This window comes from Watersipora subatra, chromosome 1 (assembly GCF_963576615.1).
Source record: "Watersipora subatra chromosome 1, tzWatSuba1.1, whole genome shotgun sequence".
Taxonomy (NCBI): domain Eukaryota; kingdom Metazoa; phylum Bryozoa; class Gymnolaemata; order Cheilostomatida; family Watersiporidae; genus Watersipora; species Watersipora subatra.
Genome location: NC_088708.1, coordinates 22,945,235 through 22,971,432, shown reverse-complemented (window position 1 = coordinate 22,971,432; position 26,198 = coordinate 22,945,235). Strand labels below are relative to the sequence as shown.

General features: G+C 35.3%; 1 protein-coding gene across 1 annotated transcript; it reads right to left on the bottom strand.

The window, feature by feature from the left end:
- Nucleotides 1–838: 838 nt before the first annotated feature.
- LOC137410634 (protein kinase C and casein kinase substrate in neurons protein 2-like) lies at nt 839–25,060 on the bottom strand. The gene is made up of 10 exons (XM_068096090.1): nt 24,933–25,060; nt 21,197–21,306; nt 20,683–20,818; nt 18,809–18,941; nt 13,943–14,104; nt 13,110–13,228; nt 10,119–10,239; nt 4,761–4,966; nt 3,939–4,159; nt 839–1,501 (listed from the first exon to the last, which is right to left on the bottom strand). The coding sequence occupies exons 1-10, from the start codon at nt 25,058–25,060 to the stop codon at nt 1,380–1,382; spliced, it is 1,458 nt and encodes a 485-aa protein (XP_067952191.1). The 3' UTR covers nt 839–1,379.
- Between the last annotated feature and the right edge of the window lie 1,138 nt (nt 25,061–26,198).

Below are 26,198 nucleotides of genomic sequence, written 5' to 3'. Positions count from 1 at the left end.
GTGATAAAACATATCATAATTCATAGCTACGTTACCTTTGCTTCTGCCATTACACAGCTTTTGAATATCAACTCATGATTTGCAAGTTTGGTCCGTAATAAATCCGCTGAAACAACGTGATGCCCAGCCGTAGATGATGAACGGTTGCTTAGTTACTATGGCGCTAGATGTCGCTAAGTTTTTACAATAATTTAGTTAGTAATCTTTTATTTTGCTGATAACAAAATAGCAAAAAGCCTCTATTTGCAGGCATCTTATCCAATAAAATGGAAACTGTAAAAGTATCCTGAATGCAAGATAGTAGTGAACAATTCATGTTCAGTTTGAGATTACGTGTGTAAAAATTAAAAGAAAATTTACATGAGAGGATGACTTCCAATAAGTAATGCAGGATAACTTATACAAAAATAAATGTTAGTAATCTTTTATTTTGCTGATAACAAAAATAAATTGATTGATACAATAATTAATATTGATGCATCACTAATGGTATAGAATAACCAAACTGTCATAATTTTCAACTCCACCTAAAAATGTACCAATAACGTTTTTAAATGAACGTTTGAGACTAAGGGAGCTAGTGACGCTACTAAACACCGATCGCTCCTGATGAACCAATAATATAGCACGGTAATATCGAGATATTTTACACACATAGTATGATTCGGAGATGGCAGCTCTGGTCATATTAAATTTTCATATTTCAACAACGATATTGGAAAATGGTCCCAATTGAGATTTTGCTCTTTATTTTAACCAATTTCGTTTATACTGTAGTTTAATTTAGCAAATATAATCTGACACGTTGAGCATGATCAAGAGAAGAAACTTCCAAATAATCAGTGATCCAGCACATTTATTGCAGACAATACTTATGCAGTAGAAGAGCATTGGCAGTAGGCTGGTTTATTTGACTTTGAAAAGCTTAGTGTGAACATCGGATGCATATTTGAATATTTATAAGACAAGTAAAATTGCTGAAAAAGCAAACAATAAAACACAAGTACAACATGTTTCGTAGAATTATTGCTCTAGCGCCACAAAAAATAACTTATTGGAACAAGCTGTTTTTTTTCTATAGGTACTATACAGTGGCGCAAGGGAGATGGAAGAATGTGCCTTAATTACATCTAGTATGACCTAATACCCCTCTGTCAAATAAACTAACACACTGATAACTAAATCTTTAGTCACAAAAACAAAACAATTTATAAGTAACACGGTATTGTAATTCTAAGCTATCTATCATAGTAAGTTGTGTCTTTTTTTCAGCCATACGTTATATCTTTTGCAAGCTTTTTATCTTAATGCTATTCATGCATATGTAGTAGCTAGGACAATAATAAAATTGAACAGTTGAAAGCAAAACCAAATGACTTTCAAGCTAGCACGTTTAATGTTAGCAATTTAACAGCTTTGGATGGGTAGATGCCTTCCTTATGGGCAATTCTTCCATAACACCAGCCCTTGTCATCACCACGTATTTGATAGATTACCTCACCTGCAAGGAACAGAATTTTTTCAGATATATATTCTACAATTCGTTTATTTTATTTTAGAAAATAAAACTTTTAAAAATGACATCACCAAAACACTGGTCTAATTTAAGGCTACAAGGAGACATTTTGAGCGTTGGCAAAATGTTTGCATATTTACTTTTTCAGTAAATTCCCCACTTACTTGCAACTTGGCTGTAGTACAAAATAGTATTTCTGAAGTATGCATTGCCTTGTAATACAACAGACTAACATTTACTTGACTGACAATTAGTTATACTAGGGCATACCAAGCAAAATTTTCAGCTACTATTGCCCATTTAATAACAAATTATTGAGTAGACAACTCCATTCAGATTTACAATTTTAACCATGGGCCAACTAAATGAAAATTGAATGAATCATTGGAAACTCCCACCACAACACTGGTGGGAATGTCAGAGATCCAGAAAAACTTCAGAAACGTTCCAGAGAAGGTCAATGAGAATGACTGAGCTAAACTCCTTTGGGACTTCTACCTCCGTACTGACAAGCATGTCTTGGCAAATCAGCCAGATATTGGAGTTTTGAACAAGGAGAACAAAAGGGCTACCATAATAAATTTCGCAGTACCCAATGACTACAACATAGCTAGCAAGGAAAGGGAGAAAAGTGGAAAAATAATATATACATAATTATATATATACTAGATGAACGCCAGCGTTGCGCGGGTAATGAAATAGGTTTTTGCATAGAAACTTATTTTTGATCAACATATACAGTTACTATTCTAACTTTTACTTGTAGGTATAGTCAATGCTTCTATAACATATAACCTCCTACGACGTAAATTCCACATAATGTACAGAACCTACTAAAAATTTCGCTTCATACTACATAACAAATCCTACATAACATAAAGTGTCAAGTCAGTGTATATTCTCACTTTTGATTTAAATAACGAAAATCTTGTAGTTAGCCTTAAAATATAGCTTTCTCTTTTGCCGCTTTTGGGAGAGAAACCGCTGCATAAGGTAAGATCTGTTTATATATACGGGTACCCTAACAATTTAGTTCGCCACGCGAGATAGTCAGGTGTGTCGAAAGAGCCAAGAGAATAAGTAGCAGCACAATTATTCCGAAACTCAATTGATTGGTGCAGATGTCAAGGTGTCAGTATACCAAGCTGAATGTCATGCTTTGTAGTTTTATCGAAAGCTAAAGTTTACTCTGATATCAAACCCTTGCGACTGATAGACGCTAGGGTTTGCGACTGATAGACGGACTGTCAGACAGACATTGCTCTTTTACGTATAGTAAACAGGTATTCTTGTTTTACTTTATTTAGACATACAAAATATTTATTACTGTTTTTCACTATTTTGTTATTATTTTTCTTTTGCAGAATATATTTGACTTTCTATAAAGAATGAAAAGATCGCTGTAAATTGACATTGGCAATGTGCGTTCCCCTTAGCTTATTGCAAAGTTATTGATTGTGATTTATTGCTATTTTGATATATTGCCATTAGTCAATTTTAGTTGAGAATTGATTTTGTCTATTTAGAAAAAATTAATTGAATCGGTTCACTGAAGTCAGGATAGTTTGAGAAGAAAATTGCGATGTTTTGCGGTGTGTTGTAAATGGAATCAATTCTTACACAACCGATGATACATAAGAATTGGGAATTAATTGCTAGTTATTTGATGAGAATTGAATGGAGTCATTTTTAAAGCTTTATAATTATCTCTGCTGTACAGTCAATTAATTAAAAGTCTAGTTTTGTTCCTTTTTGAAGGCACAAAGAGTGAGTTTGGGAAGATCTTAGAATGGATTAAACAATTTCATGCTTTTTACTGGTCGTATAACGTAAAATCCCTATAACGTTAACGTTCCTAGAACAGATTATTTACGTTGTAGCTTACTGCATTTGTTTATTTCTGGTGTGTCCGGCTAAAACTTAATAACTTATTAAAAAATTAATAAACAAAATAATTCAAATATTTGAAAGGTTGATGCAAAGCTAAAGCAGATTGTTGAAAAACATTTTTGCTACACATTTATTCAAGATTTAAAACAGCTCATAAACAGTGGGAGGTAATGTAGTTGCCATTGGCTATGTTTTTTAGCCAATGAATTTGAGTAACTTAAGCTAGTAACTTAAGCTAGTAACTTAAGCTAGTAACTTAACTTAGTACATCAATCTTTGCTACAATAAGAGCCGAATCTGTCTGAAGCCAGCTAAGAGCGTTAGGAAAAAAATTGCACCTCACAGGAAATAGAATCTAACCTGTGCATTCGGATACACGAATGTGCAGCCAAGCGCACTAAAACTAAACCATGCAGCCTCCTTGCCATACTTTGGAATAATTGTGCATATAATCATTACACATCATGATCTCTCACAGCCCACTGGACTACAATCATGCAAAGAGAAAATTGTAAAAATATCAATAGTTCACCTTTGTTGGCTTGCAAGTGTTCTCGGTTAGTCGAGTTGAAATTAGCAATGACTCTGACATACACGTTGCTAAGGTGGTAGTGGTCCTTTGAAGTCTTTTGAAAGGTCAGGTCCTCCTCTGATAGAGTGTTCAAGGAATCAGCTTGCAGTATGGCTGAGTCAAATGAGAGCTTAGCAGCCATAGGGGGTACATTCTGAAACTCGTTATTACGATCACCAGTTCTGCAACATGTACGAGTATTTGTGGCATTGAGTATGCAACACAGACATTGCATTGCATTTTAGAATGTTGAGCGCAGTGCTTAAAATTAAGTTTAAACGATAAGAAAATGAGATACTTCTATATAATAAGTTATGAATACGAAGACTACCCATAACACGAATCTATGATAGACCTAAAATATAACAAAGTACCAAGGGAAACCTATAGATGCAAAGTGTAAAATGACTATATGCAAGTAATAGCATGTTGTCTTGAGTTAACTCTGTATAGTAGTTAAAAACAAACGTGAATTTTTGCTTTAAACTGACATAAGAACGAAATCTTCTCACAGCACATTCAACACTTTGAAAATAATTGATTAAATTAATCATTTGCTTAAAATTTTTTATCAATAATAAAAAAGCTATCAACAACATGACAGGTAGTACACAAAAGTAAATTGATAAAACAGTTTTGTTGCCTTCGGCTAAACAAATACTTTGTAAATGTAGTCCATGAGAACGGGTATGTATGATCACGCTGCTTTTATGGGTTATGCGGTCAATTAGGTAGGACTGTATAGATTTGATATAAACGTGGTTCAGTGGGAAAGTAACTCACAAGTTATCAGTATGTGATGGACGTCTCAACAAAAAGTCTTTTGTTGAGGATTTCCTGTATGAGGACTGCAATGGCAAATCAGCCCTGAGATGCTTGAGTCGCAAGAGGATAGTGTTGGGTGTTCTTAAATCTATTAGATTGAGTGCAAGGCGGGGTAGAAAAGAGCTTGTCTGCAACTGTGTCTTGAGAGGCTCTTCGTCTGCATCCTAGAGAACATAAAGCCGTTGCACATGGTCCATGAATGAGGCAGTAAAAAAATGCTATCTTAACATGATGACTGGCTTTTATACTGGGCTTAAAGTTAAAGGTTGACTTGCAACAAAATTCACATTACAGTTATTTGGTATCAAAAGATTCACCATGTCTTACTCTGTTGAGTTGTAGGTGCCAAATATGTGGAAATGTGATTACAAGCTCTTAAAAGCTCAAAAACGAAAAGCCGCCGTAGATTGGAATCTCTTTATTTCGATGACGTAGTCATGAAATTTATTTATTGTCTTGTGATGTGATGTTCTCACGTGAATAGAAAGGCCAATACAAAGCTCAATATAAAACTTATCGTAACACTAGTTTATGACAAGCACTTCGGGTTTTATCGAAGACCCCGTATCAAATATAGATGCTCGCTACTTTACAGTTTTGTTTCGGTTTGGTAAAATCGGCAAGTTGTAATCTGATCATGCGGCCCAATACTTCGCGAATAATTTTTGCAGCACTTTTCGATTATCACAAGTGACCAACAGGCTCGTCATGATTATCAGACAATGATATGTACTCCTTCGAGGTAAGGCTAAAAAATTGAACGAATTTTTACGGTAAGTTATAAGATATCACTGCTAAAAGTGACAGCATTACAATGATGATAAAACAGACGTTTAAGAACAATAGACATGGTTTTATTGAATGCGTGAAGTATATTTGTGAAAATATTTCGACGAATAAGATTGCATGAAAGTGTAAACAGAAACCATCTCCCACAACTACGTCACATTTGAGCCGTTTTGGAAAGAGAATCCAAACTACGGCGGTCTCGTGTGGCTGCGATTAACTGTTCGTTTTTTTTAGCTTTTAAGAGCTTGTAATCACATTCCTACATATTTGGCACCTACAACACAACAGAGTAAGACATGGTGAATCTTTTCATATCAAATAACTGTAATGTGAATTTTGTTGCAAGTCAACCTTTAATGAAACATATGAGTTCAAACACAAAAACTAATTTTACATTTTCTAATCATAATAGTAGGCCCACAAATGTGATTAGTTGACCAAATGTTATGTAATGAACTGGTTGCAAACTGGTGTAGCTAGCTCACTTGATTGGCGTAATCTTTTTTGTCAACCGATAAGAGTCTACAACCCTCTAGTATGCTAGTAATTTTAGCCATATATGATGAATGTATGCTGATGAATGCCCACAATCTCCTCTATTTGATATTCAATATAAAATGGGCAGATTTTAAAGAGCAATCACACTTGATCTAGAACTAGACGTTAGATTAGTGAATATGTACTATTTGTCTCATGGCCTGAAGTGAATTCCATCAACACATGATTGGAAAGGTCTTCAGCATGGAGTTACCAACTGGAAGTAAAAAATTGTAAATCCTTAAAAATTCCATAACAATAGTGCCAGAGTTCTACTGTTGAAACTACATGTAAGGGAAACAGATATATTTTATGGTTTGCCCACATCTATGTAGAAGGAAATCATCTGAAATGCTCATTAAATGGCTTATGCAATGTGTAAACCATTTAGACCTCCTTTGGTTATGGTTAGGTGCAATCTGAGATAGATATGACAAAAGGTGCAAAAACAGCAGAACTGCATTCAGCAAATGGATGCTACAACAATAAATTGAGTGGCCTTAGCAGAAGGCAGAGAAGGACCTGATTGAATCAATTTCAGGAACCCTGGCAACGATTACTAAACCCTGGACCTGTTCGAGCATACCTCACGCTGGCAGGATACACTGTCTTTTCCCAACACCCACAACGGCCAAGATGCTGAATGATCACATGTTCGCTTACCACATGAGTCGAAATTCAACAATGCGAACTCAAGCCTGAAGCTTCATTGCTTCTTATGAATAAAAATTCACACTAAACACAATGCCCTAACACGAATCAAGCAATAGAATGCAGGAAACAATTGCTAAGAGATTGTCTATGAACTCTGAGTGAAATGCGTTTTGCAGGTGTATCATAAGCCTCCTTATACTGCTATAGGAGCAGTGGCTAACCAGATGATGCTAGGTCATGAGTTATGACTGACTGCCTGATCAGGTAATGCGGCTTGGCTTGTGCGACTCTGACCTGTACATAACCTGAACGAATCAAAAGTAGTGAACACTAATATTATTAGTTTAATCAAGCTTCCCATAATACCTTTGGACTGATTTGTGAACTAGTGTAGTTGATCACTTGATTGGCCTTATTTTCTATGCTCATATCTTGGTAGTCCATCACCTTGCAGTATCCTAACTTCCTTTTGACCGAGGACCACTAAGTAACCACTTTTTTGAATGCAATATAAAAACGATTGGGTTATAGAAAGCAATTAGTCTTGCACTAGATTTTAGACTAACTAGTTCACTTAGAAAATTGGGCATGGTTGGATTTTAATTGGGAGGTACAACTGAGACAGCCGTTAGCTAAGATCGAAAAATTGCAGATTGGTTAGCACCAAGGGTGCAGCATCGAACTTACACTCAAACTATAGCTCAAGGCTGAGCTGTCTTGTCACCAGTTGTTGAGCTATTAGAGGGCTTGTAGTTAGGTGGTGCAGGTAGTATTGTGTTGCAGCAAATTAGAGCAGAGCACCCATCTGGTAGGTAGCAAAGTGGCAGATTAATGGCATGAAATTATGGTACCAAATGGTGGTTGTGAAGGCAACTCTAGCTATCTACTTTGAGAGGGCTTAGTAAAAGTTCAAAGCTTTCTTAGCACTGGATGCAGTAATGGAGAAGACGTAAATATAAGACCGTATCTATATACTTCGACGAAGCTTAGGAAAACGGTATATTTATGGCCAAGAAAGCTTGGACTATAATTCCCTTTGACACATCCTAAATGCACTAAGATTCAGTACCATATAACAACAGTATAAAAAAGACCCACTAACGATGTATTTGAAGCAAATGACACATAATTTGACAGGACAGTTACAACTACATCAACCATTCTCTAGAATGATACAGGGACATGATTTTTTTGAGTTTTTTGTGCCATCAATAATTTTAACAATAATATCTGAATATATTTTAACATGAACAAATGTTTGCATAAAATGTATAACAGGTTTACAGTAATACTTCAACTTACGAGTGCCCCAACGTACGAGAAACTTGAGATACGAGCCAGCTTTTAAGCAAGTTTTAGCACTAACATACAAGCCAGGTTTGAGATACGAGCATGTGAGTCAGTTACCAAGATGTCGGAGGTGTTTTATGAGAACAGCATCACTCTATATTTTTCAACTGCTCAGGTTATACTTTTGTACTGTGTTGTTTTGTGCCCGGTTTTCAGTGCAGAATTATGTGAATTAAAAGTACTGTGCATAGACCGAAAGTTTGCCAGTAAAATGAAAGATAATGCAAAGAAAAAGCGAAAGATAACAATTGATATTAAACGGAAAATTATTGAAAAATGTGTGAAAGTGTATGCGTGATTGAGCTAGCTCAGCAATATGACAGAAATACATCCACAATTATCAAACAGAAGGATTATATTCAGAGCATTTAGTTTGCAAAAGGACTAACCATAGTTATTAAACGGCACAGCGATCTTCACGACCCCTGATGGAGAGACTGCTCAGGCATTGGATAAAAGACAAACAATTGGCCGGTGACAGCGTAACTGAAACGATGCTAAGGCCGGTGCTATCTATCAAAACTATAAAAAATAGACATTTGGATTAGTTGTCTAGTGGTCGTGCATTAACCCTTTGTGACGACACCTGTGTTTGTCCTAATCGCAACAAGTTGAAAGGGCAACAAAGGCAAACGTCCTTAGATAGGTGTCTCTTAAAACGGCCGGCTGGTCGTGAGAGTGAAACAAAGGAAAAAGTAGCCAACCAGCGAGAAACTTAAAACTATGCACGCCGAAGAAATTTTAATCACGTTAAGTTAAAATGAAAGTTTGCTTTTAGGTTTGCTTCTAAGTTTGTCTTTTAAGACTTTGATAAAACCCAAATTTATCAAAGTCAACTGTTGTAATTAAGGATAACTTATCTCTCCCTCCCTGGCAAATGCTAGCGTTAGCTGCTATTGTATGTATTTAATTTTAAATTTTAATTAATCACATTTCCTTGCATTATTTTTTATTTGTTGCTTTTTGAAAGCATGTGGTAAGTTAGGACAATAACCAACATGTTCTTTCTGTTACAATATCTTGTTTTGAGTGTTTTATTCGCATTTTTTTAGAGTATGGAAACAATATATATTTAAATATATATATAATATATCTATATATATTTAATTGTTCTATATATAAATAAATTGCACCAACATGTGAGTAAATTGACATACGAGCTCAGTCTCGGAACACATTAAGCTCGTAAGTCGAAGTATGATTGTATTTGAAAAAATCACTAAAGAGTAGTTTTAGATTGAAGTGTATAATTATTGAATCTATATAAATTGAATCTATATAAATTTCAGAGATTGTCTTTTGGTGGTATATCATGTGTCCAGTTATAGTTAGAATGAAAAATCCACAGTGCACTGGATTTGAACTTGGCACCTCCAGTTCTGCAGACAGGCATTTATCCAATACACTACACTGTCCAACTAGCTATACTATTAGTTGGGCACATACTCACTACATATGCCAATTTTTCATGGCTTCACACTAAACACTTCATCTAGGATTATGCTAGCATTATGTTAGAATTATTGACCATAAGAAAAATGCTTACACTCACATGGACGGCAAGACTTGCAATTAGTATACAGCTGTAGTAGGCACTGCAGCCAATACAGTATGAATTGAACAGACATAAGCACAGCACACAAGAATAAAACACATTACACAGAAATAAACAAACACCTTCATTTAAAAGTTAGAATGGAAGGTGTGGTACATGTTGATTAAAATTAATTTTTTGTGCAAAAACTTTTATTACCCATGCAACGCTGGGCATTCAGCTTGTTCTAACATAAAAAAGGAAGCATGACTCAAGTCATCATTTTTTGCTTACAAAAAATGTATAGAAAACCCTTTGCAACTGCTTATTGGATTATCAAAATTAGAAAGCCCATAAAATTAATATTTAACAGACAATTTCTAAGTTCTATTGTTGTCAAGAGAAGAGCATGTGATAGGTGAAGCCAGGACAACATAGAAGAAAAATCTTACCTCAAATTTGGGAAAGTTGGGTTGCATCTCAGCACCAAACCTTTTACTGAACAATAAAATCATTTTTTCAGGCTTAGCTGTATTCAATGGTGCTGTTGCTTCTCTATACAGGTTGCTCAACCTGCCAAAAACGAATATAAGCAGATTATGGAGTGCTTTCTTACAGATATATACCAACGGCTGATATAGTGTTATTTTACAAATGTGTCTATTTATATAAATATATGTAAATCTTAGTGTTTATCTGCATTCCGTCTGTCTGCCTGTCCAACAATAACGATAAAGTTTTAGTAAGGAAAAATCTCTTTGCACTGGATCTGAACTTTTAACCTCCCATTCTGCAGACAGGCATTTATCCAATACACTGCGCTGTCTAACTAGCTACACTATGGAATAAATTGTGCACATACTTGTTACACCTGCCACTTTTTCAAAGCTTTACGCTTAAAACTTGAGCTAGCATTGTGCGTGAAGCCATACTAAAAGAAAAATATCTGCCCAGACGTGACAAAAAATGCTTCAAGGTTGACTTGCAACAAAATTCACATTACATTTATTTGATATGAAAAGATTCACCATGTCTTACTCTGTTGTGTTGTAGGTGCAAAGTATGTGGAAAGGTGATTACAAGCTCTTAAAAGCTCAAAAACGAACAGAAAATCGCAGCCACACGAGACCGCCGTAGTTTGGACTCTCTTTCCAAAACGGCTCGAATGTGACGTAGTTGTGGGAGATGGTTTCTGTTTACACTTTCACGCAACCTCATCCGTCGAAATATTTTCAGAAATATACTTCACGCATTCAATAAAACCATGTCTATTGTTCTTACGCGTCTGTTTTATCGTCACCGTAATGCTGTCACTTTTAGCAATGATATCTTTTACCTTACCGTAAAAACTCGTTTAATTTTTTAGCCTTAGCTTGAAGGAGTACATATCATTGTTTGATAATCATGACGAGCCTGTTGGTCACTTGTGATAATCGAAAAGTGCTGCAAAAAATTATTTGCGAAGTATTGGGTCACATGATCAGATTACGACTTGCCGATTATACCAAACCGAAACAAAACTGTTAAGTAGAGAGCATCTATATTTGATACGGGGACTTCGGTAAAACCTGTAGTGTTTGTCATAAACTAATGCTATGATAAGTTTTATATTGAGCTTTTTATTGGCCTTTCAATTCACGTGAGAACATCACGTGACAAGACAATAACCAAACTATCATGACTACGTCAGAGAAATAAAGAGATTCCAATCTACGGCGGCTTTTCGTTTTTGGAGCTTTTAAGAGCTTGTAATCACATTTCCACATATTTGGCACTCACAACACAACAGAGTAAGACATGGTGAACCTTTTGATACCAAATAACTGTAATGTGAATTTTGTTGCAAGTCAACCTTTAACAATAAATTAGCCTAACTTTGAATGATTATTTTGAACCACGTTTTATATTTTTCATATTTTATTTTGAATTATCACATCTTGCCTCTCCACCTCCACGCGTTTCTGATTTCCTCTGTATACCTGATTTCCTCTTGTATACCTTTGTATTTTGATTTCCTTTGTATTTCCTTTGTAGACGGCTTCATAGATTTTTTAGATAATTGATCAGAAGATGTTTATTCCATTTGTTTGGTAACTTTTTGACAAATGCTTAAAAAAGTGTTACCTTCTCTTTTTCCACTGTGACTACTAATTGCACTAGTCCTTTTGGAGAATCAATGATTATAAACCAATGCACCATATAATATGACACAAACAAAAACGGAACCAAATTATGTGAAGAATTGCATGCATATGAACTGATTTATAAAACTGCAATGTTTTGAGAAATTGTGCACCTCACTGGTTGGAATTTACTTTATACATTAATTATTAATTAATTATACTTTATATGGATAGTTAAAGTATTACTGTGATAGGGAAAATTGAACCGAATGAAACTTCAGAATAGAGACAAAAGGTGTTTAAATATTGAATAATCCATGTTTTTCACAGCTAATAATTACACCAGAAATACTAAGTGAGATATTGTTAACTTGTACAAATTTGTATAAATGCTGCCAGAAGGAGTGTACAGTAAACGCTCCTACAATCTAAATAATCCGTTCCAAGAACTTTTCCTGTTATAGGGATTTTATGTTATACGAACAGTAGAATACATGTAAATTGCCTAATCTGTTCTAGGATTTTCTCAAACTCACCCCATTGGCCCTTCACAAAGGAAACTAGACAACTTTTTAATTACTGACTGTACAGTAACTGTAGTAGTATTGGTTTGTATGGACAACTTGTCCTTTTTTTTATTATCTTCACTCGGTTTATGGTCCACGATTATGGGAATTTTACAGAAAATTAAGGTGTACGTACACCTTCAATGTCAATTTACATCGATTTTTTTTACAGAAAGCATCTATTCTACAAAGGAAAAATAACAAAAAATATTTTGCATGTCTAAAATAAAGTAAAACAACAATATATTTTTTTTCGTAAAAAAGCGGTGTCTATCTGACTATCTACCTATGGCTAGGCTTCGACATGAGTATAAAACACAACCTTTCGCCAAGACTACAACTCGTGACATTCAGCTTGGAATAACGACACTCTAACACCCGCATCAATCGATGACCTATAAGTATTTCTGAATAATTTTGTGGCTGCTTATTCTCTGTGCTTTATGGACACACCTGATGATCTCTCATGGCAAACACAATTGCCAGGGTACTCTTATATATAAAAGAGATAACCCGATACATTGCTTTTTCTCCCAAATGCAGCAAGAGAGGAAGCGATATTTTTAGGGCTAACTTCGAGATTCTCATTATTCAAATCGAATTTGAGAATTTGCACTGACGTGACATTTTTTTACGTAGTAAGGAAGCAAAAACTGTATATAAATTCTTTACATTATGGGAATTTACATTATAGGAGGTATATGTTATAGAAGGAATTTCTACATGTACTGTAGTTGAGAGCCGTGCAACTTACGGACTCGAAAGATGAGCTTGTAAATCAACAATGCCAATGTAGTCGTGTAAGCTGTTGAGCAGAACCCTCAGTCTATCCAGCTCTACATCTTGGTGTTTCTGAAACTCTTTACTCATCTCCTATTGAAAATGTAAAAAAGATATTTACATCACTCTTTCAGATAAGTATGCTGAGGAACAAATAAAAGGTAATTGGTAGAGTAGTAGGGAAAAATGAAGGAGGAGGTGGTAAAGAGACTTCTTTATTTAATTCCCTGTTTCTATATAACTTAATTATACACTGTTTTCATTGTGCCGATGCTGCGGATTAGGAGTTATGCACACATGGAGTTACCATGTTTTAATGTACATTCGCTTGTTGCCTATTAACGTGAGTTCGCTATTTAGAAAGATAAGGAATTCTACACCGGAGGTCATAACAGCGCACTCTTGTCTCGCTTAGCAGCACGCTTTCGAAATAAAAATTACTAAAGAGTGAAAATGTTTAAAATGGCATAGCTTGCGCAGCATTTTTTTGCACATCATCCACAAGTGCCATTTTTATCTTTCGCAAACATAAAATATTTGAAAAAAATTTGTGAATAACAAAACTCATTTAACTGGCAGGTTTTTACCGTTTACATCTTGTGGATAATGCAAACTCACGGATTAACCGCATCAGGAAAATAGTGATAACTTGCTTCTATATAAATGATCTTGTGCTTTGTGTGGCTTCCATTATCCATCAACTCAAAATAAAACATGGAAATGGCAAACTCATGCGGCTGGTAAATTCAAAATATCTTTTATCTTCACCCCTTGTGAATTGTCGATGGCTAACTGCAATTACTTTACCTTTACATATGTTTCCCGCACATTCTCATCAAATTGATGAAGTACATCCATATATTTTGATTTTGCCTTCTCCTTACTCTCGGCAAGTGAGTCGAGTTTGGCAGTAGCTACCCCGTCCTTGGAACCTAAATGCAGGCAGCTCTTACTTGCTTCTAAGTATTTCTAGAAAAAATGAGTTTATTAAATTTTGTTGTAGATACTGCTCTGCTGTGCATATGATGTTGAAGATACGTGTGTTTGCATGTGAGCTTTCATATCTATCCCATTGTCTTGAAAAAACTGGAAAATCACTTTGTTTAATAGAACCTATGCGAATGCACAGGCCAATACGAAAAGCTATCGCACTTGTGCAAATCTCTAACAAAAAAGCAAAACGATGAAATTTTCTAAAATCTTTGCTATAGTAAGAGCTGTGTCCGTCTGCAATACAGCCGTATGAAGCCACAGATAGGGGATCGGGAACAAAAATCAGATTAGACAGGATTCGACTTTCAGCATGGTGAACAGATGCTCTAACAACTGCACCAATGCAACACCCACTTTCATTTCAGAATAATTGTACACATAGTTATTACACCTGATGATCTCTCAGAGCGCCTTAGACTGCCTGAAGTACTAGTTTATCTCATTGGCGATAAGCGCTAATATTCAGAAACAATCCATCACAACTAAATCGTGTAATGACCTTTAGTAAGACAATTGATACACCAGGAGTCACAGTGAAACCCTGAAGACAGCAGCATGCACTTTAATAACAACTGATACTGAGTAAAGAAATTTCGATGGATGGCAGTTAGCAGTAACAGAATGATCTTATCTGATGCAGCGACTCTGTTTAGCTTGAGAACCTAAATCAGTAATCATAAAAAAGTTGATGCTTGAGAACTTTTTGTTGAGAACTAAGTTTTAGAAAGCATTCAGGCTATAGCATTACATAAATTTCATGTCACCAATCTACTGTAATAATATTAAGGCCTATAGAGCCTTTTATCTGCTTTTTTAATGTGGTAGCACATGATTTAACAAATTTTGCAACTGGAATTACTGACAACGTTTATCAAATAACCTTTACGTGATCTTAAAGAAATGTGACTCTGGTTACTACAAACAACTGTCAAGTTAACTGTTTGTAGCTTCTATTTAGTAAAATAAGAGTGGCCAAGCTAAGTTCCATGAGCCAAATGTGGCCCGATTGTCTATTTGGAGTGGCCCACCTGCTTGTACTAATTTTTGCACTTGAAATAGTTCGTGAAACCCACTGGATTTGTCTGCATAACCTGTGTTGTATAACTATTGTAAGAATTTGAAAATTCTGCATCCCACAACATTATGTTTCGACCAAATATACAAATATATCCAAACTTTATAAATACTGTACTCAGCATTGCATCTTCCTGCATGACTCATTTGGTAATGTACTTACACAGGTAATTACATCAACATGCCATTGCCTAGTCAGTTCCGGTCGCTTACCTAAAAATATGCCTTCAACTCAGTTTTGATTCATATACTTCTCTCAATCTGTATATGGACATATTGATCATGACTAGTGTAGAGAAATAGAAGTTACAGCCTATTATCCAAATATTTAATGAAGACTGGACAATTGGGTTTCTTTTTATACTGATTATCAAGCACTGAGGTTTTACTAAACATCAGTGCTTGATATGCTATGATACAGTTGCTGTTATCAAGAGAACTAACATTCAGAGACACTAGAATGCTAAAGACATAGAAGTTTGATCAAATGTTTTCATCAGGTTCTCAAGTAAGAAACGCAAAAGTGGAAAATTTGAGAATGGGAATTATGTCAGAGACTGCGATGGTAAAAACTTCATTTTGCTGAAGAACAGAGCAACGGAGGCTTCCTTACATGCGTGAAATTGCTGGCAGAAACTATGGCACTATACAGTCTTGTTGATCTAGTAAAGTCTTACATGTTGGAAGTTGCAAAGACAGTGTTTCCTGACAAAAAAAACATTGTTGATAAGCTGCAGTCAATTGTGTTATCTCAGCAAACAAGTACAAGGTGCACGGATGAATTAACTAATGACCTAATAAGGCAACTACATGCAGAAGTGCATAATGCACAATGGTATCCGTTAGCCCACTATGAGTCAACAGATATTTTGCATGTGGCACAACTAGCCATATTTATCAGGTAAATACATGTAGGTATATTTCCGTTTTCACGAATTGTTACACAAAAATGCAATTTTGTTGTAATGTTTATGGATGTGGTTATGAAATACAAAATATAAAAACGCATTGAATATAGACAGCCGCATCAAATGTTGACTGTTTGTAAAATGTGGGTTTGTTTCTAATATTTGCAAAGCTCTTGTTTGTAGATACTTTAATGGAGAAAGATTTGTGGAAGAGCTGTTAACTCTTATTGGCATGGAAGAAGACAGAACATGATCTGCAACACATCGGTTAGTTACCTTGGAAAAACTAAGAGAAGCAAGACTGTCTCTTACCAGCTGTGTTTTTGTTATCCCTGATGAGGCACTAGCAAGGATGACTGGCAAAGAGCAGGGATTGTTAGGATGATTGAAAACGAGTTAACCCAAATTGTGAGCTTTCTATAGCATAATTCATCAAACACTGCAGTGTGGCTAGCTCAATGGAGATTTCCCCACGTTGATGACAGATCAAATGAAGATGATCAACTACCTCAAGAGCAAATCGGCATTTTGTCACAGGAAGTTACAACAGTTTTTAAGAGATGCTGATGCCCAGTATAATGAGCTTATCACCAACAACAGTGTGAGTTGGCTCATTAAAGGAAATGCTCTCAGCAGAATGTGGCAGTTACGAGAAGACTTGCTTGTGTTTCTTAAAACATGTGGCTCAAACGCTGAGATGTCTAAAAAGTGGAAAGTGCATTGCTGATATGGCTTTTCTGGTAGGAATCTGTGAGCACCTCAACACACTCAATTTGAAACTGCAACAGAAAGACAATCAATAATTGACCTTGATCCAGCTGCGAAGTTATTTGGTTTCCGTCTATTATTATTCAGAGGTGACATTCGGGCAGATATGCTGCACTTTCTTTGTCTCAATTTATTACGAGATTAAAGGGAAGACATTGATGTTCAACGCTGCTGTGATCATATCGACAACCTAAGTCAAAAGATTTCAAGGCGTTTTTTTGTGACTGACAATATAGAAAGGTTGACTCAGCTCATCAAAAGCCTTTTTGATTGCTAGAATAGATGGTGATTGGGCATTGGCCATAGGTTAACTTCTTATTGACTTGTCAGTGGCTGCCATGCAGACGGAACTACTTCAACTAATTATGGCATGTGATCAGCAAGCTACAGATAATGTCTTGACCCCAAAGTTTTGGACTAGCTGCAACAAAGGCATTGTACCTTACCACTGCTCAACTAGCACTATGGCTGTGTACAATATTCTCATTAACATAACTCAACGAGTCTGCATTTTCTGAGATGAACTTTATCAAATCTAAGCAACGATTTGTCCTCACACAAGACCACCTTCATCAATCGATGAGATTAGCATGTACCCAAATGAAAACAAACTACACCAAAATTTTGAGCACTAAAACCCAATTCTATCCTAGTGATCAGAACCTTTGGTATGAGTCCGTACTTTGTGTGCACTACATTAGTGTATGTATAATTACATACTTTTAATGTATTTTAGTGTAAATACATCATTTATAATAATTTATATTCTGTTTAAAAGTAGAATAAATATTGTTCCATCGCCTGTGTTCATTACTTGTGCCACTATTGTTTTACGTGAAAATACAAGTAATTATAAAAGTGAAAAACCTCTGGCCCACCTGACTGCTGGATTTCTAAAATTTGGCCCACTAGCAAAAAAGGTTGGCCACCCCTGTTATAAACCAACATTCTTTGACAAGTAAAGTAAACAATCTTGACAAGTGAAATCTAGTTTTTTTTTTAACAACGAATTTCATGCTTCCATATTATTATAACGCTCCTTTAGGCTTTGCAGGTTTATCTTCATCACAATGTGTATGTATAAAATGAATAGCATATTTGAAAACTATATCGCTAATGCTGTATTTAAAAATGAGTCATTCAACCCTTTCATGCCATAGACACATTTTTGTGAAATTAACAGTGGTTGCGCAGTAGCTGAATATTAATTATTCGTGACAACATAACCAACAATCATTAGTATTTCTAAGGCGTTAAGAGCGTTGTCCAAATAAATCTTCAAAAAATTAGTCTATATTCGCAAAGCAAATTATAATCTTTGACCAGGAAATTCCAAGAAAACAATAAACATTTTTTTCGAAAATTGAACTTTTTAGTTGTAATATGGCTTTCACAAGTAGTTTCCTCCGTGTTAGAAGCATAATAGCTTTTGTTGATGACATTATAGCCGATTTAAATTTTAAATTATTAAATACTTAGGCAATGAAAGTGACAAAACTGACTCTGATGGTGGTGAAAGTAGTAACTTTGTAAGAGTAAGGAAAATTGTAGAAGATCATTATAGCTTCGTATCAATCGCAGCTTGACATACATGTAGCTTCAACAATGCATGTAGCATAAATACATTAGATTTTTTGTGTAGCTAATTTTTTACCATGTTGGCAACATAAAATATATATGACAGAAATGTTTTAAATAGAGTTTGAAATTGAGAAAAAAGTTGTACATACCATGCAGCAAAATTGGCAATTTTCAGTAAAATGGCTGGCAGTAGGCCGAAAGCTAAATTTGTACATGGATGGCAGTGAAAGGGTTAAAGAACCTGAACAGCAAGCAGCTAGTTTGTCATCACCGAGTCAGTCAAGATGAAGTGATGATTTCTTCTCACGCCACCTATTACCGATTTGACTGCAGCATAGATGAGACCAACCTTTTTGTATTTTAAAATGTTTTCAACTGCTTTCTTGTATGGAGCTTGAATAGCTTTAAAAGCATCCTTGCAATCCTTACTTTCCTTCAGTTCTTTTTGAAGTGGCAGCCTGTGATAGTGCTGCTCCTTGAACCTGGGTCAAGTATTGTAGCCAGGCATGTTTAAAAAGGCTGAGTCATATTCCAGAGATACAGCAATTTATGCCCACAGTCTACCTATGCTGTCAGCTATTCACATACATATTACTTCAACAACCTATAACATTACTTTGGTAATTTCCAACAGTAAACATTTACTGAATGGTTTAATTTTTGTAAGTTTATGAATGTATAGCCATCACCTGACACATCTGTACAATAAACTATGCAAGCTGAGTAAAGTAATCCAAGGATAAGAGTGTACCTATTTGTAATGCCAATTGCTAAGAAGTAAAAGTAACTATGGGCTATGAATTAGCAAAGTTTGCACAGCATGGGTTCAAGTTTAGCGCGGCGATAAGTTTCTAGATAACCATTCTCATACGGGAGCCTCATATAGGAAGCCTCATATAGGAGCCTCAAACAGAAAGGCTCATATAGAAGCCTAAAGCCGTGGTCAAACGATGGCCGAACCAACTTAGGTTTGGTTCGGAGGTTGCTTCGGTTCGGCTAAGCCACATGTCACACGACATCTGAAGTTATTTTACTTCCTAGATACAGTATGCACAGAGACAGGATACTGTTTCATTGGTAGTTGTTATGTTTGAGCTAAATATTTCTATTGTAAACAAAAAACTTTGAGGAACAGTTATTAATTATAATTACGCAGCAGATATATCAGGAGATCGTTCAGCTGCTCAAAACAAATCACTCGATACAAAGATTTTGCCAACCCTTTCCATCAACAAAATTATATTTTTTGTTTACATATGAATGTTTTTCTATGCTGAGTGCATAACAAACAAAAACAGTCTTTATCATAGTACTGTGGTTTTACATAAATAAATCAGTCAATGATTCTTCCTCAGGATAAGTATGACACATTACTTCTGCATATCTACTTCTAATCTACACGAAAAAAAATCACACCCATTCTCTTTCATTTATGCAACACTTGAGTGCAACATCTTACATATATGCAACACAATCACAAGTTACATTGTGCCTGAGTAAAGCCCGGCAAAATTATTTTACAATATATTATCATATGGCAATGGATGACATCTTTAAATTATTTTACTTATTTACCAACGAATTCCATATAGTTTTGTGCTCTCATTTCATTCGAAATGAAGGACGAAATATTGTAAATAACGCTATTTTTTTGTGTAGTTCGGGTGAGCCTTGCCGTAAATTGCTTCATATCGTTTGATTAACGAAATAAAAATATCGTCTCATTTCTTATTTAATTTTGCTCAGACACCTAAGGAGAAATGTGACGCGTGCTCGCTAGAATTTTAATCAGCCAATAAAAGCAGGGATTTGGCCACAAAATTATGACTAGGACCGAAATGGTTCATTTCGGCCGAACAGTTTACAACTGACACCGACACCGTTTTGTGTCGTTTAGTTCGTTTTGGCTCTCAGGTGACCACCCCTAGGCTGCTATAATAGCAAGTAACGTAGGCACCTGCCCATTCACGATAACTTGTGATCACGGATGAACCAGACAATCATCTAGACAAACATCCAGACTCAACTCCAGAGATGCATCTAATGGCTAAAAATCTTCAAAGCGTACATTAGGAAGAAATGAAATTATTAAGTAATTTCTATATATCTTTCCATAACACTCATCGAGCTGTGCAACAATATTCCACCAACTGCCTGTACATGTAGCTATCCCGTAGTAGTAGTTTATAGGGCTATACACTTGCAAGCGGCACTGATACATACGCTGTGACTCCTTTCTGTATGCCTTTTGTATGTGAGAGTCCCAGCTTTTCACTAATTTTGAAATGTACTGACGCAATGCTGCTGCCTTCGTTTAATACGCTTTGCCACACAGTTTGGATGTCTCCATATTCTGACCCTACATAATAAAGACATGACTGTATATAATATACAGCATTCGAGGAGACATTTCATAGCTTAGGCATTGCAACCAGAACACTAATCGTTGGAGCACCCTCACAATTCCATACTGAGAAATTGCTAAACGCTAATTATCTGTCCTGACAAGACCTGTTACAAGGACTAGCTTTGTTTATACTAAGCTTATCATCTGGAGCGAGGTGCCAGGGGTTTACTTAACTGGCATGTTGTAAAGCATCAATAGATGACGCCATAAAAAAATTGGCAGTTTGGGTATATGTTGAACAACAAAAGCTATTGTCATGTACCAACAATTATTCATTGCATAAAAATACAAACATCGTTATTCTCAAATAGAAGCATGTAATAGGCCTACCATGTTTGACATTCAGTGACCATTTATTGTACCAGTTCTGCAGTCTGTCAGCGTATCTTCTCTCTATAACAGCACGTTCTTCTACCATCTCTATAAAGTCTTTGATTGTCCTGCAACATAATGACGATTTGTGTCTCAAACTACTTTTCCAGCTCATTGAATTTCGCATGCAATTGTGAATGCCATTAAAAATCAGGCAACAGTTCTAAAACAGGCAGTAAAGAAAAATACTTCAAAAACCACCAAATTATGAATAGAAATATAAAAAATGCCGATGAATGCTCTCACAAAATTTCATAGTAGACTGAAAGAATACCATCTTGAGTTCACTATGGCAGTTTATTATGGCTTCACCTGGACGCATACCTTAATTTTACACACAACGTTATTGGTAATCGCATTATCATACTGTATGTTCTCAATAGTGTCTAAGGTAGTATTATGCTCACTAGATCATAAACTATGCTTTGATGATGCATTTAAGACAAGCTTGATGACAATCTAAACTGAAGTTCAAGTAGATAGGTTTGCAGAAAGGTTGCATACCCTCCATGTGACTTCCTTGTGAAGATAAGTAGCTAAACCTCAACTTATCATCAGCTCAAACACCGAATTCTTCAATAAATGATGTGGTTTTAACAAATTTTTGTCTCGACTAGAGATCATATCTAACTTGTTAAAATATTGCAGTTTTGTACGTAAAGATCTATTTACACAGTTTTTTTTTTACATAATTTAGTCCTAAGTTTTAAAATAATGGATCCCAAGGAGACTAGTGTGAGAGGTAGAAGTGATAAAAAAACCAAAGAAGATCATGGTTTTCTTAGAGTTACAACAGCGGAAAAAAGGAAAACATAAGCTAACACCTTCAAATCAATTTTTAAACAAATATCTAAAACTGTCTAGTAGCTATCCTGGGGTAGAAAAATAATTGATGCAAAGAAAAATAAGCCTGAAATTAATAAAAGTAGAAACAATGGGTGTGATAATTAAAAATATTATGTAAAAATTATCCAATGTAGAAATAAAAAACAAATAGGTTACCTGTCAATTTAAAACTGCCATAGTTTAATCTAAACTACCTGTAATTTCATATCTTTATCAACATCTCTTCCTACACAATGTCTCTCTGGTGTGTTGCCAAGGATACACCTCAATTTGCCCGTTTTATTATTGCTTTTTTGATACAGCTTCCTACACATAATTTATTATTTATTGTGAAGTATTTGAGTTGCAAAAAAAACTGAAACGAAGTACAACGCCTATAAGACATTTTTTCCAGCATACAATTATTGGAACATATAACGCAAGTATTGATACAGATCAACTTTATATGTCGAGATTCGCTTGTAAATGTTTAATTCATTAAGCTGGAAAATAAAAATGTAACCGACGGGGTGTCAAAAATCAAAAATAACGGTAATCAAACAATTGTTAGAAAATAACTTTATTTTTTTTAGTCTGAGATAATAAAAAAATGTCCAGGCTAGAGACAATAAACTGCGTATATGTACAGTGAGGGCTGATGCATGAGCTAAAAGCAGAATCTATAAGTAGTAACATATGTAGCTTAATTGATCAGCTCGTCACACAGTAAATGTAGCCGATCAAAAAGGAACTGCAGTGTTATGGCCAGATTAAGAATTTTATGAAAGTGTTACTGCAAACTCGTCTAGCAAAATTCCTATCAAAAAGTGGGGGGTGCATGCAAATTTAAGCAATTGCAAATGTTTTAAGCCTAAGGTTATGATGAGCAGCTTGTACTGCAACGACAAAGCTTTTCACCCCTCCCCCACCCATTAGACTGGGTGTAAAACTGTTTCAGGTAGTGAGCAAAGAAGCGCATGCCACAAGCTGCTACAGAAAAATTTAACCGAGGAATGAGATGTCAGAAGCTGCTCATAGTGTCATGTGCCACTTTAAACTTCGTCTATAGAAGTAGGTGTTGAAGCTTAGAATACAGTGACTCAACCTTCACTTCAATGACTATTCAAAAAAGGATGCCATCTGTATAAATAGGCTAATGAAATAAGCTTTTACAGCCAAGTGCCAATGGTTCGAGTAGCGTTTTCAGTATACAGGTAAGTCTACATACATGATACATGCATGTAATAGATCTGCGAGAATTGTGCATTATTGAAGTTAGTTCGGTATTATGAGGGAGACTTTGAAAAACTTTCTTGAATATTCTCGGGTTTCATTTTTGGCATTGCCTATCCATTTATCTATTCATCTGAATTTATAAGCTTTAATACATATTTACTGAGTTATAGCTTTTTACATATGCCAACATGTGTTGTCACATCGCTCGTCAAATTGTTAGTTTAGCTTAATCCTGAAAGCTATTCGCAAGTTCTGATAATTTAGAAACCTATTTTGTAAAAGGTGTGGGCCTGCGTGTACGCGCCCGACGTTTTATTGCATGCAATTAATAGTGAAGCATAGAAAATAACGAAAATATGAACATAACGAAAAGGGACTGTCCGATAGTTCAAGGCTAGCAGCAGAACAGCCCCGATGGCAGTTTGTAGAAGAACAGATACAGTCACGAACGAGCACCAGTAGCACCACCGTCACTCAAACGCGCGTCTCCAGCTTTACTGTTACAACACTAGAAGCCAAGTCATCAAAGTCAATTGAATATTTACTGAATAATTTAGCTGCAGTGAACAACATAGATCTTTGTCCTTTATTAGTTTTCAAGTATTGTGTTTTAAAAGCATTGCTTGTCTTTAATTTGGTTCATAGCTACCATATGCTACAGCTAATTCGGTGATCAGCTATTATATTTTGAAAATCAACATGTTTAAAAACTTTGATAAAATTTAGCACAAGCCACAATTCAAAAGGCATTTTTTCTGGCATTTTGATGAAGAAAAGCTATTAATTACTGATGCTTTGGGTTTAATTTTAAAAATAATCCTTACAGCTTTTTTCTGTAATAAGAAAAATTTTTTCCAACTCTGTCGAGCCAGCATGACCCCAAAAACTCTATTCTATAAATCATGTGAGGGTAGAAAAATGTATACTAAAGGTCAATAATTGTTTTGGTGTCAAAGTATCTTCTCACATAGTGCATCATGAAAAGTACACATTTTAAGTTATTGGTTACATTTTTAATATGGCTTTAAAATAATATGTTCTCATGAAACGTTATTCCTACAAACTGTGTAGGCCTATATCTTTTTACAGAAATTGGCATTTTGTTAATAAAAACTAAATCAAGTGAATCGGGCAAATTTTGCTGAAGACATTTAAAATTTACAAACAATGCTTTGTCTCTTTAGGATAAGATTATTTGCTAAGCATCCTTTTTCCTTCATTTCCTCTAACTCAGGTTGTAAAATGTGAAAATCAGTAACAAAGAGTTGTATCGTAAGCAAAAAGTATGCAGTTTATTGTTGGAGCACAATTCAACAAATCATTAATCACTATAATGAATAACAGTAGGCCCATAATAGAACTTATAGAAACACAAATTTTTACATGTTTTAGAGGTGATGAGATGTTAATATTTATTTACAAATTGTGAACGATTGTTTAAATAGCTGGTGATTGATGTGCAAGTATCACCAGCAAAGTTGTAAAATTTAAGTTTAATTAAAATGATGTAGTCAACCGTATAGGCTTTTGCAAAATCTAAAAAGGCACCGTGTGTAATTGTGGTACTATTAGTGAGACTTCATCAAGTTAGTTAATTTGGTTTATGATAAATGGTGTACCAAAATTTACCGACTTTTTGCCATTTTCGATCCGTTTTGCCACTGTCTCAAATTGTCCTTCGTCCCAAAACGTTTTACCAGCTGGTAGAGGAATATATTTATGTGAAAAAATGTCCTGTCCGACATCAGTGGTGGTGTTCATGATCAATGCCTGCACTGTTTGTGTCAGTTTTGGGAGTTAGCTATTGAAGGCGTCTGCTAACTAGAGGCTATTTTTGCAACATTTAGCGCGTAAACTTAATGCTATATCACACCAAGCTTTTGAAAAAAATTACATCTATGAAAAAAATACTTTTGGAAGTTTTATCCATTTATTTATTGAACGTGAAAGATTGTTGTAAGTGTCTATGACAAGTTACATAATTGTAAAATTTTCGTCAGCAGTCAAGGACGACTAACTACTACTATTATTTATTCGCTTGCGAATCTGCCAATTTTTTTTATTTATTTTGCAAATATATACAGAAAAGTTATGGAACGGAGTGCATTATATGTTTTGGATTTGTTTTAGCATGTTGCTACATTTTTATCGCAATCATTGTTATCAGAAAACACATTGCAGTCTTGATAAATTTTATCAACTGGCATCTTTGTAAATGATGTTCCGTTCGTTCGACACGTTCTACGACCGCCTCTCTTTTCTATACTGTAATTAGTGGTTTTCTTATTTCTGTGCTTGCTGACGGCTTTCCATGTGTTTTGCAACGGCTCAATTAAAAAAGTATAATGCAGCACGCGCATCAATTTTGGCTGTTTTAGCACTCAGGATGTTAAAGTTGAGTGGCAACCCATTTGTATTCATTAGATGGAATGGAAGCTTGCGACATTTCTATGTCGACTTGGTTTATGAGCGCATTTAGCTTACGGTGTAGTAGATGGATTAAATTAATTAGTAACCTCTTGTGTTAGCGACTGAATTCTGTGCACATCTGTGCAATCTTACGCTATGGTTATCATTCTCAATGCACTACTTGCTGCAATAATTTGCTCTAATATTTAAGGTGCTGCTGGTAATGCTTTCATCAGAACAGATATTTTACACTGGTATTGTTTAGATGTTCTGCAAAGTATTTTCTACCTCTTCCTTCAAAAGCAGTATTGAGTTATACTGATCTAAATGCTGGACTTGTTTTGATACTCGTAAACTAACATGTTTTCAACTAGCTCATTATTGAGCCCACGTTGGCTTGTACCACATAGTCTGGCACTCCTGTTGCTTTCGAGCTGTCGTGGGAGTTCTAATGCCGACCTGTAAAGTAGATAAGCTGCCTACGCCCTAC